Source organism: Plectrocnemia conspersa, unplaced genomic scaffold (assembly GCF_051122295.1).
Source record: "Plectrocnemia conspersa isolate PC_06_02 unplaced genomic scaffold, ASM5112229v1 ptg000006l, whole genome shotgun sequence".
In the NCBI taxonomy this organism is placed as follows: domain Eukaryota; kingdom Metazoa; phylum Arthropoda; class Insecta; order Trichoptera; family Polycentropodidae; genus Plectrocnemia; species Plectrocnemia conspersa.
Window position 1 is genome coordinate 4,604,561 of NW_028277170.1, and position 19,314 is coordinate 4,623,874.

General features: G+C 31.7%; 1 protein-coding gene across 3 annotated transcripts in view; it reads right to left on the reverse strand.

The window, feature by feature from the left end:
* Window positions 1-3,317: 3,317 nt before the first annotated feature.
* Window positions 3,318-19,314, reverse strand: part of Unr (cold shock domain-containing Unr) — a 28,121-nt gene continuing 12,124 nt past the window's right edge. The window contains exons 2-18 of one of the 3 annotated variants that reach the window (XM_088187870.1): window positions 13,241-13,952; window positions 12,443-12,621; window positions 12,191-12,370; window positions 11,921-12,114; window positions 11,649-11,856; window positions 11,392-11,577; window positions 11,047-11,331; window positions 10,683-10,988; window positions 9,824-9,999; window positions 9,378-9,595; window positions 9,092-9,268; window positions 8,844-9,015; window positions 8,607-8,770; window positions 6,245-6,346; window positions 6,006-6,177; window positions 5,003-5,163; window positions 3,318-4,777 (exon numbers count right to left, since the gene is read on the reverse strand). In XM_088187870.1, coding sequence (XP_088043996.1) covers window positions 4,776-4,777; window positions 5,003-5,163; window positions 6,006-6,177; window positions 6,245-6,346; window positions 8,607-8,770; window positions 8,844-9,015; window positions 9,092-9,268; window positions 9,378-9,595; window positions 9,824-9,999; window positions 10,683-10,988; window positions 11,047-11,331; window positions 11,392-11,577; window positions 11,649-11,856; window positions 11,921-12,114; window positions 12,191-12,370; window positions 12,443-12,621; window positions 13,241-13,328 — 2,970 coding nt within the window. In that variant the 5' untranslated portion in view covers window positions 13,329-13,952 and the 3' untranslated portion in view covers window positions 3,318-4,775. Of the gene's footprint in view, window positions 4,778-5,002; window positions 5,164-6,005; window positions 6,178-6,244; window positions 6,347-8,606; window positions 8,771-8,843; window positions 9,016-9,091; window positions 9,269-9,377; window positions 9,596-9,823; window positions 10,000-10,682; window positions 10,989-11,046; window positions 11,332-11,391; window positions 11,578-11,648; window positions 11,857-11,920; window positions 12,115-12,190; window positions 12,371-12,442; window positions 12,751-12,788; window positions 13,023-13,240; window positions 13,956-19,314 lie in introns of those variants that run through there. The other 2 variants (XM_088187871.1, XM_088187872.1) reach the window with 2 other exon arrangements.

Sequence of the window (19,314 nt, forward strand, 5' to 3'; positions counted from 1 at the left end):
ACAAGAGATTGATGTTATAAGCCGGGTTTCATCCAATATGTATAGTATCTATTTAAGAATTTGTAATAATAACTAAAACTACATGATTTAAAATTGTATTGACCATAAAAAAATATAATTTGTCCCCTCCACTTCTTCAGAGTTCTTGTTTTAGGTAAAAAATAGTGTGTAGCTACGTAATTTGTTTGTTAAATTCGTGTATATCCTCAGATCTCAAGGGGTACAAGGCAAAATTAGACTCTTAGTACTATCAGGTGAAGGGAAGATATATATAAATTGATATTTTACTATCAATGTAATAAAACACATCTACCATGTAATGGCATTTTATTAAAACTAAAAAGAATCAATGTTGTACAAATACGACGATGATTCGGTAGAAACATAAATGATCACATCTTTTAGTTTGAAGTATTACACACACATCATTTTAAAGTTATATTTTAAATAAACATCGATCAGATCACCATTTCGTAAAATACGATCCAAAGTATATATATAAACATAAACATATGTGTGTATATTAGTACACAGTCAGAGATCGGTGCACGTTTTCATAGATATACTCACAAACATTTACATACTTATATGAATATTACTCGTTAATTGTATTTTATACGATTCGTCGCCGATAATCTTGATGACAATGATGATGAAGCATAACGATGACATGACATGTCGATACCGTTTTTGGGTTCTGGTATATCTTGAGCCATGCGACTATATAACATATATCTATTATATTAAACACTATTACTTCAATTATTTTATAGCCGATACAACAATGGACATCAATGATTAAAAAACACTTATATTTTTTTGTATATTATTAACCCTGTTGCGGTTGAATTACATAATTGAGGTACAGGGTGGCCTGAAACATTCATATTATTTTTATTAAATATATTTTTTTGGATTTTATATATTGTAACACAAAGACATTTATGTATATATTATGAGGTGAAAAAATCACCATAGAATGAAGCACAACATATATACTGTTTCTCACTACGTATGATTATTTTATGTAATTTTGGGAATGGGGTTCACAATGGGATGATTTTTTTGGTTTTTTGAATTTTTTATATTTTTTTGATACACTCATTTTATTTACAGTGGCGTACCAAAGCGCTTTTGATCTATAGGACGGACGACACTTGGGGTAGTCGGTGGAGATATTTGGTGTTGAAAGGTTCAGAAGTAGAAAAAAATAGGACGGACAAGTCGTCGATATGTATAATGATATAAACATGGATACTTATATCTTGATATAAGATTTGGATGAGGTCTTCCGTCTTTTATGGTGTCACGCTTTGGTAGTCTATGAATAGGAACAAAATTTCAAGTCGTAAGAAAGTAATGACTGACTTTCAGGCTTGAATATATTAAATTCAGGAAGAACAGATTTTCTGATAGAGTAGCAATTATATTGGAACCTTTTCTAACAGAACGCATTTAACTCTTTAAAGTTTAGGTGTGACTACAGCTATTTTAAAGAATTCGGAAGGTGTGTTTTGTTCGGAGGACAGAGATTCTCCAATCTGCGATTTGTAGATGATATCAAGTTAATTGCAAACTAATCTAAAAGAGCTACTCCATAAATCGAAATAAAAAATAAACTATGTTCAAATATGAACAACAAAAAATGTGAAGAATATTATTCAAAAAAATATAAAAGGATCTAGATATTGTTGACTTTTATATTTACAGAAATCAGCGTTTCTCAAATTAAATTTTGTGAGATATTAATATTCCATATCCTGAAATATTGTGAAAAATTATTTTTATAAAGTCTATGACTAAATTATAATAAATTGGAAAACGCTGATCTACTCATTAAACATGAATCGATAATATTTGAGTACAGAAAAATAATTTTTTTTTCAATATTCATATATGGTTCAGAATCCTGGACTATAAGAGTTCGAGAGCGAGGATAGACGTTTGAATTAAAGTTAAACGCAAATATTTGAAATGTAGTGATAAAGAAGTAAATAATATTCAGCTCATCTATAATGTCTCCATAATAAAAGAAGTTAGTTATCATCGAGAAGAATCATAAATGAATTAGTAGCAATTGAAGAACACAATCCTCAATAAGGATAATGTTCGGCTCTACGATTAAATTTTAGTGCTCACCATTCGGGATTAGATCTCATTCCAAAATGGTGAAGCAATACATTAATTTATAAAATCGGTCATTGCTATCGCTAAAATGTATATAATCGCCGCAACTTCGATTCGATCTGAACCTATACGATGTGTGTGTAAATATATACGTATATTCATTTATATAAACACATAATATTGATACATAACATCAAACATCCACTAACATGTTAACACATATTCAATACACGTATAATGAAGTAAAACCAATAAAGTTACATATGTATGAATGTATAATATATAAATATTGTTACGACACACAAATGCGAATGGTACATGTAAAACGTATTGTCGGTTTCTCTCTCTATTTTTCAACGACATTGAGAAGCTGATCGTTTTATATTATGTCAATAATATAAAACTTCAAACCGGACTATTAATTTTATTTATTTATATATATATATATAATTACAAGTTGAGAATGCCACCGTCGTCATTACTCATCAATCTGCAACAAAGCGATTAAACGACGCTAATTCGGTGTATATTTTATAATTTCAATAATAATAATGCACGACGACGATCATAATAATAATAATAATAATAATTCAACCATGTAAGAATACCATCACTTAGTGATATGGGTGTTTTTTTAGTATTTAATATTTTTTAAATAGTTTATATTTCATATTAATAATAATAATAAAAAACAGAGAAGTTTTTCTGTAAAATAATAATCAGTTAATAATAATATTAAATTGCATTTTTTTCATTAATATTGGTCTTATCAGTCCTAGCTATCACAGAATGGACATTCATCAGTAACGCTACATCTATGTTAATCATATCATAGTAATGTAAGTCAGTTTAAATTTTTAATCATACATTTCTTATAATGATAATCGATGAAAATATTGATACGACGCTGATAACCGAAACGAAACAGTGCAATTTTTATACAGAGCTCGCTAGAAAAACGATATAAAGTAAGGTGTAATTCATTGTAACTCTGTACGTACAACGTGAAAAGAAAATTTTGGCATCTCAGATTTATTTCTGTAACGGTGCTATTTGGATTTTCGAAAGTTGGCAGTGTTACGAGGAATAATTGATAATATGGAAGACAGAGTTCGTTCAAAGTTGGCTAACGGAGATAATGCTTATAAAACTTATAATACAGAAAGAAAGGAAAATAAAAATATAAAAAATAAAATAAATTAACTTTATTATCCAATCATCAAACAAACATCAGTGTGATAAAAATAGCATTCCAACATTTGCAGTTAATAAATACATACACAACTTATCATAATAAATATGTACATACTTCGAGCGCATCACACTGCAAGATGGATATTACAAAAAAATAAAACAAATAATAAAATAAAAAGTATTTTTTTCAGAATATAATGTAAATAGTATTTTATATCAAATAACAGTCAAAAGTATTGTTTATTAATACTAATAGGTTTTAATGTATTCTTTACTTTTAAAATACGTATATTAACCACATAACAATTAAATTCCAGTTCTGTTTACAGAAAATAATACAAAAGAAATAAATAATGGTTTATGCATTATTAAAAAAAATAATACTATTTATATAATCAATATTGAACAAAGCAGCATTTTGGTCCTAGTCGACAGAGTTGTCTTCAAAAAATAATTATAAACGAATGACTAGATTTATAAAAAAATCTAAATAAAAGTGAAGAAGTTATCACACTCATAAAAACCATGATGAGTTGAATTTATTCGTTCCAAAAGTATATAACCAAAAAGCTTGCTCGTATTCTTTAAAAAAGTACTCCACCTGAAGCCACTTAGCAACTTAAAAATTACAAAAAACGAAGAGGTAAAAAGCATAATAATTAAAATATTTATCTGTGCATATAAAATATCGGATTTTTATATAAAGGAAATGTATAATTGCAATGTTTTTTATCTGGTTCGAGCGAATAATCATTCACTTGAAGTTAGTATACATATGAGTTTTAAAATGTTTCCAATGAACCAAGTCATTACGGCAAAAAAAATGCGATTTCAATCGCCAAACTTACTACTTACAAAACGGTAACACAAAAATGATAAACCGACAGTATGACACGTCGTCCACATCAAGAGTTAACTGCTTTGACTTCTGTGTAGGAACAATAATATCACAGTCTTACACTTTGAAAAAAAAATACTAATCAAAACAAATTAAAAAAAAAATTAGTGTCGGTCGGTCACCGATGCGTCCTCAAATGCTTTTAAAAATCTGTCGACTGATTGTAATTAAGATTAATTATAGAAAGTCACGATTTTGAATAGTTTAAAAACGGCATAATCATGACTGTGTCAAGAAAACGTTGATAATCTGATGAAGAATAAGCATATAAGTGTCTGCATACAATAAAGTCTCCAGATCACAGACATAAGATGAATCAACGGATATAAATATTTATAATATAAATATGTTTTAAAGAGTTTATATAATTTTTTTTAAAGACAAATCCTAAAATCGGTCTTGAAAAATACAACATAAAGTATCACGAATTTGGTTATACGAGTTTATATAAACGAGGATATATGAAGTAAAATGTCAAATATTGATAGTCGGCAGTAGTACAACGTAAAGTATAGTCTTCTTTCGAGAAATTGTCTTCGACATTAGCTACAGCAATTTCTGAAATATTAAATAACAACAGCTCACGTTTTTGATCCATAATATATAATCATGATAGTGTATCTGAGAAAAAAGTCGCAAAAGGCAAAGAGCAGCTGCAAAAATTAGAGCTTAAAAGCAAAGTCGTCTATATTCATAATAAATCAGTCACAAGCAATACAATTTTCATTGTGATTGCGAATTTTTCTCAAATGTACAATGATAATAAAAAATACATATACTAACACAATTCCGGTTTGACTGGTGCCCTTGGACGGAATCCTCGTGTACCATCGGGACCTTTGGGTTCACGGATGACAACAAGACGAGGACCGGCATATTCGTCTAATGACGTAGTTCTGAGCCGACTGATAAGACGTTCCGGCCTGGCCGTCGAAACTGGTTCGCTAGAATGTTACATACAAGGCGATGAGCATAATTTGAGAAAAACACATAAACAGATCAAAATCACTGAATAAAAAATTGCATTTTTATTATTATTATTAGCCCATTTTTAACCTCTATAATGTGACATATTTAGAAAGCGTGGTGAACAAAAATTCTCTACGTTCCTTCTTAACCCATTTGCAGTGCTACCATATAGCTACTATTTTTTTACAATTCTAGCCAAATTTCGGCTATTTAATCACTCAAAATTGATTAACTTAATTAAAACAAAGAAAACTAAATCTTATTTATGTATTATAAGTAGCAATGTTTTAATTTTACATATTAATCATACTATACACGAAAATCTTTGTTTCACAACACTTATCGGTGAAAAACGGGACAACTGGACCAAGCTTTTATGTATAGTGAGTTTAGATTTTATTCATCTACTGTCATAAATATTTACTATTTAAACCAGGAATCTACTTTAACACTTCATCACAGTCAACCGATTATTTTTAATTATAAGAAGGTATTGAATTTATCCTTTTTTTACTATTAAGTCCAACAAGGCCACTTAAAGTAGATTAAAAAAAATCTTATAATTTTACGACAGAAAATAATTGAAAAAAGTATTTGTTCCCGAGGCAAATATAATAATTCACATCTGATTCTTTGTTAACAAGCTTTCTAATGACACAATATTTTACGTGAACAATAAAAAAGTTTTTTCTAAGAATGTATTCCTAGTCGCACAGTGACTGTAATCGGTGGAATGAAATATTTTTGTGACAAGCGATTTTGATATTACATAGTGTATAGATTTTTCATGTAAAATAATAAACACAGAGCAACTAACATTAGTTTGACGACGTTAATGACTGAGGTCTTTCCGGTGCGCTGGTTAGTTACGAGTGTGTATTCGACGGCGTCGCCCGGTTGGATCGACCCGGGTAATCCGCGCACTTCAGTCATGTGAAATGGCATTTTCTTATTGTCTTCAATTTCAACATTCAAAAATCCAAAAGCACCTAAAAAATGAAATGATATTATTAATTTTTCTTCTAAATATGTGATAAGATAAAAGTTATAGTATGCCTTTTATGGATTCAATAGTTGATCTTCGCTTCTTGCGGGTTACAAGTTGACCGGTGCGGTCATTGTAACCAGAGTCGCTTCTTTTATAATCACTACTGTAATCTAAAAAAAAATATATCTATTTATTAATATTGTTCTTCACATAAGGGACTTATGATTATTCAAAATAAGCTTAAACTAAAATTAGTTTTATTAATTATTTACATAACCCAGATTTAACAATTTTTGTAATTTTACAGTACACAAACTAACCCTAAATGGAGTTTGAGCATTTCAAAGTAAGTCAAGAAGATATTTTGCAGTTAGAGGAAATCAAAGCACATATTACAACATATGTAGGTGATCATCAATTGAGAGTGAGGATTAATTTATTCATCAAGTACGAAATAAGAAATGTCGTATTTTCCATCATCAGAAAAATTATTGCAATCAGCAGAATATTATTCCATATACTGAAATACCAGGTTTTAAACTTTATAGTTTAACCACTTAAGTCAGTGACTTATCGGTGAGTAACTTATTCATTATTTTTTTTAATTATTAAAGACCAGCTTCATTTATCAGTAAACCGAGTATTTTATATTTATTTTTAGAAAGAGATACTCATGCGTGAAGAGAAATAAATGGTGACTCACTAAAAAGTCGCTGGCATTTATAGGGTTAAAACATTCAATGTAGGATTCAAATCCTGAAAAATTTTATAAGCTGTTTGTGTCGGATGATCTCTTTGATCGCATAGCGCTTTTTACGAATTCGAATGTTTAATAACTACTTTGAGATAATGCACTCAAAAGAAATTCTCACGTGCATGACAGATGAAATCATTTTTGTGGTTTCATTTTATATATGGGTCTAGCGAAATTACCTAGATTGAGTGACAGTTGGTCAAATGACTACGTTCGGTCAGCCAATCGCTAAAAGCATAATGAGCAAGACTAGGTTTGAATATTGTTGCATATGCTTCATTTTATGAACAATGAAGAGGACAATCTAATCGATTGTCTTTTTTACATTCCCAATGAGTTTATCTGTGTTGACGAGAGCATGGTGCCTTTTCGAGGACGAATTATATTCAGGCAATACAACAAACAAAAAATACACAAATAAAGAATAAAAGGGACGTTTTATTATTATACACCAAGGATTAGAAAAAAATTGTAAAGACTACTAATAAGAGGTTGAGAAAAGTAAAAACCAAAAATTGTGGTTGGTTACAATAAAACATAGGGCACTATTGATTTGTCCAGTCAAGTGACCGCTTATTCTATGCCTTTGAGAAAGAGTATAAAAAGCCAATGGCGGTTCTTCCATATAGGCTACGGGGCTGCAACCCTCCCAGTATAAAATAAATGTTCCTGTTTTAAATATTTTTATGTATGTAACTTAGTTAACTATTTTTGTCTAGTGTAATATCTTATATAGTACATATATTAGTTTTATTAAGGATATTTTGTTCAATTCAACTTTTATTGATGCAGTCCCTCCACTGCAAATTGTTTCGGGCGGCTACTGAAGCTAGGTATTGAATTATTATTATTTAAATTTTATATATCAATAGAAATACATTTATGAATTATTAAATGTAAGAATTTTTTATTCAAATTCTTCACATTTATGAACTTAACTAGTGCTACTTTGAGGGAATATTCTCGGGCCATGTTGTAGTATTGTATAGTAGAACCGTGTCGAGCAATCTGAATAGGAAATTACACAGTATACGTGCTCGACCGCGCTGAATAACTTACTTGTTGATCACCGGTGAGGTCACGGCACTATTGGGATAACTCAGCGTCGGTCACTGATGACCGCCATAGCGATCAATATGTGTTTTTACCAGGGCTGAGGAATCGGAGTCATAAAAAAATCGTTTTAAATTCGGTGTCTGTCAGGAAAAATTTCCAACGACTCCACAGCCCTGGTTTTTACAAAATGTGGTATTAAGTACTTCACGAATTTTGGTCTAGATAATTATCTTGAATTATTTGAAATTATGAATAAATTATATTTTTCATGGTTAATTTAATTTACGTTTATATATATATAATTTGATTATCACCGAAATAAAACATGTAGTATTAAAAAACATAAAGAATGTAGGGAATGATTTGAATATCTTGGACAGTAGATCTGTACAAAAAATACTCCGTTGAAAATGTACCCAATGAGTATATTTTAACCTTTGCATAATAACAGAGAGAAGAGGGCAATTTTGATAGAGAAAGAACTAAAATATTAGCTCAAATCATAATTGGAAATCTCCATTTAGCGTAGTGGAGTTATGACAATATTTTTTTCCTATTTGAGGCTCACACAATCAAATCATTTCTTAATTTACTACGTTAAGACAAACAAATTTACTCACCAGTACTGAATGGATATTCGTAATTTTTGAAAGATTTTCCCTGATAATTATTGTATTCGTACGATCTTTGTCCATAATTGGATGAACTGTACGATTCTGAATCGTTGAATTTACCGAAGTAATCGTCTTTGCCATTTTCAACGTCAGTGCCAGTGTCAAAAGCGCTGAAAATAAAATGAACGTAAACCATAAGCTGAACATTATCAATGAACATTGTTTATTGATTCATCAATGTACCTGACTTTCGTAACGTTACAAGCAGAAGATTTTCCAGTGCGTGGATTTGTAACCAAAACGAATTCGACGGTGTCGCCTTGGGACAAGCTGTTGGGTGGACTTCTCACCTCCGACATGTAGAAAATGAGCTTCTTTCCATCTTCCACTTCAAATGAGAGAAATCCAAAGGTACCTTGAAAAATTAGATGCACACATGAAACATGCACATAAAAAATATACGAATGAAGATACTGAACGTATATGAATACCATGAATGAAATCAATTGTCGCGCGTATCTTTTTGCGGTTAGCTACAATGTTGGTGGCGCGGTTTTCGGTGTCGACTTGGAAGGAGACGGGATCACCAACGCGTAATACTTCACGTTTGTAAGCTAAGCCTGTGATGCCATATTCGTAGCGTAGTCCGCTGCAAGTCTCGATCATGCCTAAAAATTAATCGGCCGTCATTTTTATTAGGTTACGGCATAAGTCATATCTTTCAGTTACAAAAAAGGAAATTTTGTATTTTAAAGGTATTGTTTAATTATTCAATACCGCAATATTGCTGCTGATCGGGGTTCAGAGCTCGTATGGCACGTGCCACATAGCCGTCCAAGACTTGATCAGTTGCTTGCGGAATCGGGATGGTGCCTTTCGGCAGAAGACGGACCAGCTCTGCGCTGCAACAGCCGCCCGAGGAGCTCGCTTGCCGACCCTTGACATACTCAACCTCTTTGCCAAGCTCTAGTGAATCCTTACTTCCTTGAAAGTTACTATAAAATCAAAAGTGCATTGGTGACTTTTCATAATCAATATATTTATTATTTATTTATTTATTTATTTATTAGAAATCATGACTAGTAGGTTTCACCATCAAGTCATAATAGCATATATGGATTAATACGCAAAATTACATACTACAAACAGAGTAATTCGCAAATAAATGATTTCGCAGCTCGAGAGCTATTTGCAATTGCATCATCGCAATCAGATTATATTACCTGAAATGGAAGAAAATCTCTCTGTCGTGTTCGAGCGTTTCAATAAAACCAAATCCGTCTTTAAGTGCAGCGATGAACCCTTGGAGCAAAGGTCTTGTAGCTCCATTGATGTCGCTGTATATGGAAGCGAGTTCAATTTGTACGTTCAAGGCGACCATTTGTTTGGTTCTCTTCACCTTTTATCGGCAATGGCAAATTTAATTATCTTTATATATGTATATATAGCGTAATATACGCAGTCGATCCCACAATGAATTGACCTCAAATTTAACTTGGAGTCAAGTAGCAAAGAAGAAAACCATTCCGTGACATGAGCATATACAAATTAAATAATATAAGAAAGTAATTGTATAACAAAAAAATGAAAAAAAAAAAAAAAGACCTAGGCTCAAATCATAAATGGATTCTAGTGTTTTTCAATTTTGATCGTGTTTGAGATCTGATTTAGTGATTATATATAGTTATAATTTCCAATCGTCACAAATTATGTTTTCCTAATCACAAAGATGAATATCGCTATGATTAAGCCAAATAGAACTAGGTCATACATAGTAGGCGTTAAAAATTTCTAACAATGAACTACTTCTTCAGCTTATAGAGTTAAGAATACTGTAAGAACGATAATGGAATTGCACATAGCTTTGCTATGCAATATGAATTTATTATTGTCCGTTATCTCCGTGAATAAAAAATTAAAAATGATTATCTGGCGTTTTTACCCTATTCAAATATTTTAATGAATAAAAGAAATTAATTATTAGCTCGTAAAAGTGTAAATATTACAATAAAAAGAGACTGTATTAATTCTAATACAGTTTTGGGTCAATTCAATATGGGATCGTTTCATTAAAGTACGTACTTGAGCCAAGCTGAAAATAACTTTGTCTCCTTCACGAGGTAAAACCTTTCCATTGACATCTTTGGCATTAAAAACCACAGTCTTTCTAGTACCGGTGTTTCCCGTGTATACAATCAGTCCGCTGGTATCTTGCGATTGAAAGTTAGACGGCACTATAGCTTCTTTGGTAACAACGCCGTGCAAACCCTTCTCCAGAATGACTTCGAAAGTCACAGTTCCCGTCGGCAGATGCTTGATCCTGATGGCGGATGGTCGCGAGTTGGACTCCCTGGCGAATCCTGATGGTGATTCGATGGTGTATTCGACCTAAAAAAATTAGAATTTAATATACACCGTAAAGAGGTTATAGATCACTTTTATTTACTTCATCATTGGTGCTGAGCGACTGCCCAAACGATAAGATTTCAGTGAAATGGAAATACAGGAGTGAATCTCGTTCAGCAGCTTCGATAAAACCGTATCCGTCCTTCAAGGTTGTTATGATACCGCGTTCGCGCCTCTCGCCGGATACATTGAAAGACTCGTCCAGCAGAGAAATGTTAGTGGCCCTCTTTAGTTGATCGCGGCGATCAGTAGCCACTTGAAACTGCACCCAATCGCCGTGACGCAGAGTAAATTCGCCAGTCTGATCTTTATCTCCAAATGGCACCTAATAACATAAGCGAGGGAAGTCATATATATTTAATTTTAATAAACAACAGTTTCTTACATCAGTTTCTGCATGGTCTTGGGCCCTGTATCGTATGCGGCCTGGCAGAGGGTCATTTTGATGACGAACGGAGTTACCGCGATCGATAGGCTTCAGCACTTGCCCTTTGGTTATATCGGTACAAACATCTTCAAACACGACTGTTCCACTTGGGAGTCTAGTAATATTGCAAGCCACTTCTTTCCCCTAAAAGTATCATATAATTATCAAATATGGACCTTGTTTTAATATCTTCAATTTACTTTCAAGATACGTACGTTTCTGGTTTGGATTATAAACTCGACGTCATCTCCGAGATTCAAATTGTTCTTAGTTTTGGCTTCCGAGAAATGGAAGAAAATCTCCTTGACGACATCAGCCCTCTCAATAAAACCGAACGACTCCTTCATTGAACATACTACGCCTTGATACTTAACCGGATGCGCTAGATTCTCGAGCCTGATGTGACATGCTCCTAAGTTGCCGCTGAAATAATAACGAGATTTAGAATACTTATCGTATGATATATAATCAATTTGTATATACTAACCGTTGATTGGTAGCGATTTGAAAGCTGACGGAGTCGCCGGAGCAGAGAATGACGTTGCCCTCGACGTCGTCTTTGGTGTACGGCAAAAAGAAACATTCTCCTCTGTTCTCATACGATATGCGACCGGTGGTGTCCAGACTATCTGAACGCAATTCTGTGGTAACAGTTCCCGTAACTCTGGCTTCACTCAATACCTAGAAAAAATATAACATGAAATACTGGAAGTGCGAAGTAGATATTATAATTACATATCTTTTAAAAAATATATACCACTTCAGGCGCGATCTTAGTGACAGTGGAAGCGATTGGTTTCCCAGTTCGTCTGTCATATGTCATCTCGAACTCGACAGGATCGCCGATTTTCAAATGCTCGATAGTGCCACTGAATTGAGAAAAGTGGAAGAAGAGTCTCGCCTGCCGCTCGCAACATTGTATAAATCCGTACGAATGCTGCAATACAAGACGCTCGGTACAATTTGTAACCTAACATATTAGTACAATAAAGAATGGATAAATAATCACCAGCAGCTTTTCTATGATCCCTGTTTCCCTGTTGGGATGGGTGGGCGTGTCATAGTGCGAGGAAGAGCTTCCATAATTGCTAATTGAATCGCAACAATCTGGTCCAAAGTTAGCCATCTGAATACGGGCCACGCCTCCACCAGAACCAATGTTCGGAAATTCTTTGATATAATCGTTACCTATAGGTTTATTGTTAATTTTTATTATGTATTATACCGATTCAAATAAATTACAATAAAATAACATACATGTCGTACTAAATTAACACAAAAATATAATGTATAAGAAGTATAAAGACAAAGGTAGCACTGTTAAAAATATATATATTATAAAAAAACACAAAAACATCAATAATTTTAATATACTATAATCTGTTCCTTTGAACAGTCACGATCTTATTTTTACTCCTTATTTAGAAGCAAATTTAGAGAAATTAGAATTGTTACTATATTTTTTTTATGTTGAAATAGTGAAAGTTATAAGCTATCAAAATCAATAATATATCAATCGTTATCATTTATGTATGTATAGTGATGACAATTTGAAGACGTCCGTGCACTGCGAGTGTCGGAATAACAATGAAGTAGTTGGAACGTATATGACAACTTTGCTTGGTGCAAGCGGACCAATAAAATACCATTGTGAAATAACAGATAAGCTTCAAAGTGACTCTGTTAAATGAAACGAAGTATAGATGAATGTTGCCTTTAATTTTATACTCCTCATATGTAAGATATGTTAGCTATGCCTTTAGTTTTATACTCCTCATATGTAATATAAGATTAAGATATCATTTACCATTTCTCATTGACGACTTTGATTCCATAATGTCCTGACTAGAGGACGTCCTTGATGGAAAGTTCTTCCACTGAAGATTAGTAGACATAATCTACTGTGTATTTAAATTTTTTCACTTTTAATTATTTTTTATATTTTTTTATTTAAATTTTAATTAAAAAAGTCATAAGTGCAGTAGCATATATCACAGAATGGTTACACATTTTTTTACGTTTTTTTTAATTATTTTTTTTCTTTTATAATTTATTATAAAACGAAGTTTCTACAACACCATCAACTCGAAATTTTCAAGGATGATACAAAACCAAAATAATAAATAGAGTTCAGTCGTTACAGCATGTCAAGGTAGAATGCGTTTTATCAAGTTGTGTACTTTGTTGTCTTCAAGTTAGTGTAGTTTCATATAACAACCACAACACAACATTCACTGAATCCTTACATTTATAGTATAATTTTGGTGTTTCGATACGAGTCGTCGGTGTTTTACAGTTTCATTTTCATCTCGTTACCATTGCGTTCGATCTTCTTTCTTCAATTTATTTATATTTTATTAATTTAAATATTGTAAAATTAAAAAAAATATAATTTCAAGCAGTTCTTTGTCCAAGTTTTTATATTTTTATCAACAGTTTTCGATGGTAGACGTTTGATGATGGTAAAAGATATTGTCTTTTATGTTCTGGTGTTTTCTATTTTGTATTACCAATAAAGACTGCTGAAACAAAAAAAACATACAAACTATAGTAAATATATATTAATTTTTATAAATTTAACATCAAATAAATAAAATAAATCAACGATAATAATTTTTTTCTAAATAATTATAACTGAGAGAGCAATCGAGTAATATTAAAGGTAGAAAAATATTATATAATTTTATTATTGATGTTTCTTTATTAACATTTGGTAACATTGATAAAAATATTATTCAAAAATAAAACACGATATGTCATTTTCTAGCGCGTTCAAGAAAATAGCAGTGGTGTTGAGCTTTGTATTTATCACTTATTGATTTTTCAATAAATGTCTGTATGTCCAATATTATTTTGAGAACAGATTGTCCGATTTTTATTGTATAATTACATAAAATATCAATTTACATGTATGACGCAATCAATAACGCATAAATTCATGTCAAACATAATATATTACATTGAGTTTGATCAACGCAATAAATTTTAACAAACAATTGACGTTTTATGTTGGCTATGGGCGAAGCTTGGTAAACATACATATATGGATTCTAATACAAATACTACGACTCAATAGTAGCAGAAAAATATTATGAAAAAAATAAGGAAATTGTTATGTAATTTCAATTTAGGTTAATTATTTTCCCGGAATAACTGGATAATGGCCTTTGACGTATTTTTCTTACTTTTCACATATTACATCAACCTTAAAACAAAAATCAATAACAAGTGTTTACAACATTAATATACAGCCTTGGCCTGTAATGGGTCACCCCTTAAAATGATGTGTAACTCTTTACAAGTGCAGTCTGACCGAAATATTTTAGCAGGTAGTTTTAACCGTAATTCTGAGAACTATACAAAGGAATTTGGCTTTTTAATTGCGCACTTGAGTTTTAAAAAAGGATTGCAGGTCTAATTATTCAGTCTCGCTTAAGTGACCGTTATGTTTAGTTGCTTGATTTCGGGCTTCATTTGTCGTTATAATTTTTAATTTAATTATTTATTTTGAATATTATATAAACATTTAAAAAATGCCATAAAATGGCGAATTAGGTGAAGCTAAAAGAGCGAATATAATTTTATTGCATATTACTGAATATATCGGAAATTAGAAAACACATTAATTGTTCACAACACGCTGTCCAAAATGCTTAACGGTTCAATGAATTTGGTTCTTACAAATCAAAGAAAAGAACTGGAAGAAAACGAAAGAACGAATGTTGGTTCGCGAGTTCCTTAAAAATCGCCGAAAAAGGCCTTCAAAGCTGGCTGCTGAAGTCTGCGAGTTGAGAGCTATCCATTCTTTCGCGGACGGTGAGAAGAATGCTCAACGATGTGGGACTCAAAGGTTGTGCCTGACACAAGCGTGACAATAAAAACTCGAAGGTTTGAGCGGGTCCAAAAATACCGAAATTGAATATTTGAAGATTGAGCGAGTCATTTTACTTTAAACTTGAAGGTAATTTTAAACTAAAATTGATTAATATAAAAAAATATTTTTTAAAACATTAATTTATTCAAAAAATTCTAAAGCAATAATATTTTAAAATAATTATACATTTTTGGGACCCCTGGTGTAGTACACGTGCGCAGAAGAGTCAAGAGATCAAGTGCCACACGAACCACCCGCTAATAAAGTGTTTATGTTTATAACATAGCAGTCTATTTTGGTGAAATACCAGTAGCCTATGCGGCAAACAAACATTTACTTGAGACTAGCTTACTAATTCCCTGAATACGCGAAACATCGATTTAATATATTTTTTTAAATCCATATATCCTGATTGTCGTTAGAGTTCTAACACGCTAATTTAGTTTGAAATTAATACTCCTGATTACCATGCAACAAATTAAAAAAAAATGAGAGTAATGTTCCGTGAGAGCAATCTTCGTAAGAGCAATGTTCGTGAAAGCAGTAGTCACCGAACTGCTAAAAAGTAGGGTTTGACGCGCTTAGAATGGTCTACACCAGGGGTAGGGAACCTGCGGCCTTTTGACTGAGGCCAGAATTTATTTATTTGTTTTTTTCTTATAAATAAAAATATATTTCAATATATTTCCATTGATCAAAGAATTATACGCAAGCTTTTGGAAAAAAGAGCGTAATTAACCCATGATATGTTCTCAAAATTTCAGGTACTGATTTTTAAGTCATCAATTGAAATTTCTTGAATGCGGCCCTTTTTGTTTGGAACTAACTTAATGCGGCTTTCTAACGTGAAAAGGTTCCCTACTCCTGGTCTATACAGTCACCATACCTAAATCTTATAGAGTAGCGGTTTCCAGCCTGGAAGGAGCGGACTATTGTCAGGGGAGGCGGCAAAACTTTTAATAAAAAAAATTTTCATACCATAAAATCTACAAATAAATAAAATTTTATATCGTAGCGTAACAGTAAATATTCAGTGAAATAATGTTTATTTTTCTTACATTTTATACAACAGTGCGTCCACGTGCTATCTGGACGCACGTGTGTGAATAATATGAGCGAGGAACTGAGCTTTACAAAAGTTATAAGAATTATAAGCTATATTAAGAACAGTCCTTCGAGAGCTAGGCTGTTTGCAAAGCTGTGTTGATATATACCTCACTTCTGTATTATTGCGAAGTTCGTTGGCTCGCGTAAAAGTGTTTCAAATAGTGTTTGAGCTCAAAAAATAAATTGCAACATTTCTTGAAGAAAACTACCATGAAGAGGAACATTTATGAACGAACGATAATTTTATTGTTAAGCTTGCCTATTTGGTTAAAATTTTTGGAAAAATGAGCGTATTAAATAAACAATGCAGGGATCACAAACGCATCCACTTGTTAAAAAAGACAAAATAAAGGCTTTCATTAAAAAGCCGAAGTTATGGAAATCAAATTTAAATCTTTTCATTGAACACTTGGATGGTTTAGTACTGCATTTTTATTATTAATTATTTCAAAGACCTTGATTTCTCAAAGTTTTTTTGGATACAGAATCCATTTATCGACAACGAAAAAGACGAATTTCAGCTGACAAACAATGAAAAAGAAAAATTGATAGAATTATCATGCAATAGCATACTAACACAAAAGTTTCAAAATGAAAACATAATTCAATTTTGGATGAATCTTAGTGGAGAGTATGAATCATTGTATTGCAAAGGAATGCAAGTGCTTCTACCGTTTGTAATGTCTTATTTGTGCGAAATGAGCTTTTCGGCACTGGCTGCAATGAAAACCAAATATCGAGCCAGTTACGAGTGGCACTCTCCACATTGCCCCCAAGATTTGATAAACTTTGTGTCAATCAACAACAGCCTTCCCATTACATTTTGATGAGATAGACGTAGTTGGTTTAACTGATTAATAAGACTTTAATATAAAAATAAATATACATGTGCGTATATGTTATTATTTTGTAAATTGTAGTTTGCAGTTTTTTTTGTAATCATGTGTTTATTATTTAAAACGTGTCTATATTATTATATTTATTAAGAAAATAAAAGGTAGGGAGGCGCGGAAAAATAAATTTGGAAGCCGCTGCTTTAGAGCATTTATGGCTACAATTAAAAAGAAAGGTTGCCCAACACAATTGCAATTCAAAAATTGAGTTGCGAGAAAAAATGCAGATAGAATGGAGAAAATTGTCTCCGTCCACCTGCAAGTCAATAGTAGACGGTACGCCAAAAAGGGTTGCAGCTGTTATTAAAGTTAAGGGTGGGCCTACTAAATATTAAAAATAAGCTTAAAATAAACACTTAAATCGGTTTTTTATTTATATTTTCACGATTTTTTAAGATGTAACACATTTATTGGGGTGCTCCATAATTATAGCCAAACCAATATACTTCTAGTCACCAGGTGTGTAACTTATATAAATAAAATGTGATTTTACAATCGAAAATCTAATTAGCATTTGTAATATGATACTTGAGAGATAATGCACCTGTATAAAAAATTATATTTTCGTAAATTTATACGTTTTATAAAGAATCGTGTTTATATATAATATATAGTATTACCCCGACAAAGCTTCTTCCAGACAATATTCAATGTTTTTTTTTTGAAATTTTAAAAACCGCATAACTTCGAGTTCGCGTAAGTCGGGGGATTACCGTAAAGCATGGTTTCCCAAACTATGTTCCGCGGAACACAAGTGTTCCGCGGATCCAAAATAGGTGTTCCGCGGAGTCTAAATAGATATTTCACAAAAATTTGGAGCAAGTTAAAAAAAATGCTATCTTGCTAAAACATAAAAAATGTTCATAAATCTGATAAAAAAGCTTGAAAATATGTGTTAAATATTCAACATTGATGTGTCTAAATTCTGGAGGGAAAAGTTTCATAAGTCGGTGTTGTTTTTTTTTAACTTTAAAATTTGATCGAATTTAAACAATATTTTTTTTATTATTTATTCACACGATATTAGCGCTTGTTATGCGAATTTTATTTATGTGATTTCACTTTTACGCAATTTTTTTGGTGCCACGAATGTCACTTTTTAAACAATTAATTCAAGCTAATTCACTTGTACGTGATTTTTATACAAGATTTTTCAATCTTGGGATCCAATCTGTCAAATTTACAAAATGTTATTACGGATAATTTTTCACGCGTTTTTATTATACGTGTTAATTCCTGAAACTAATTTATTGTGGTGGGGTTTGGATGTATACTTTTGGATATGTAAATGATTTAAATAAAATTTGAATAAAAATGAATTTATTCTGATTGCTTACAATAGACTTTTTTGCATTTTGACGAAAAAAAAATTATTACAGAATTTACATATTATTCAAAAACTACTCATGGATCTTTGGTTGAAAACAGGAAATTTGACGACAGAAATTCCAAATACTTCTACTGATACGTCTATCATCGAAGAAGAAAATAATACAAAAACTGTGATTTCTTCAAAATCGAATATTAAAGAACAAGTGTCACCTATGAACAGACCAAAACGGAAGTACGATGAAAGTTATTTAAATTTTGGATTTACGTATATTGGCAATTCAGATGCTCCTGATGCAATGTGTGTTTTGTATCAAAAAATACTCGCAAACAGTTCTTTGGCTCCAGCTAAACTTCGCAGGCACTTCAAAGCGACACACTCTGATTACAAAGGAAAAGACATACAATTCCAAATTTCAAATGATTACAATGGCTAAAACTGGAAATGAAAATGCAACAGAAGCTTCTATTCGGGAGAGTTATCGTATTTCACTTAATAGTGAAGCTCATAAAATTGGAGACACTCATTAAGCAATGTGTGAAAGACATGGTGTCATGTGTTCTTAATGAGCAGGCTACTAAAAAAAATAATGCAATACAATTATCAAATCATACTGTTTCACGACGCATTAAAGATATTTCTACTAGCATAGAGAAAGAGTTAATTTGTCGACTTGG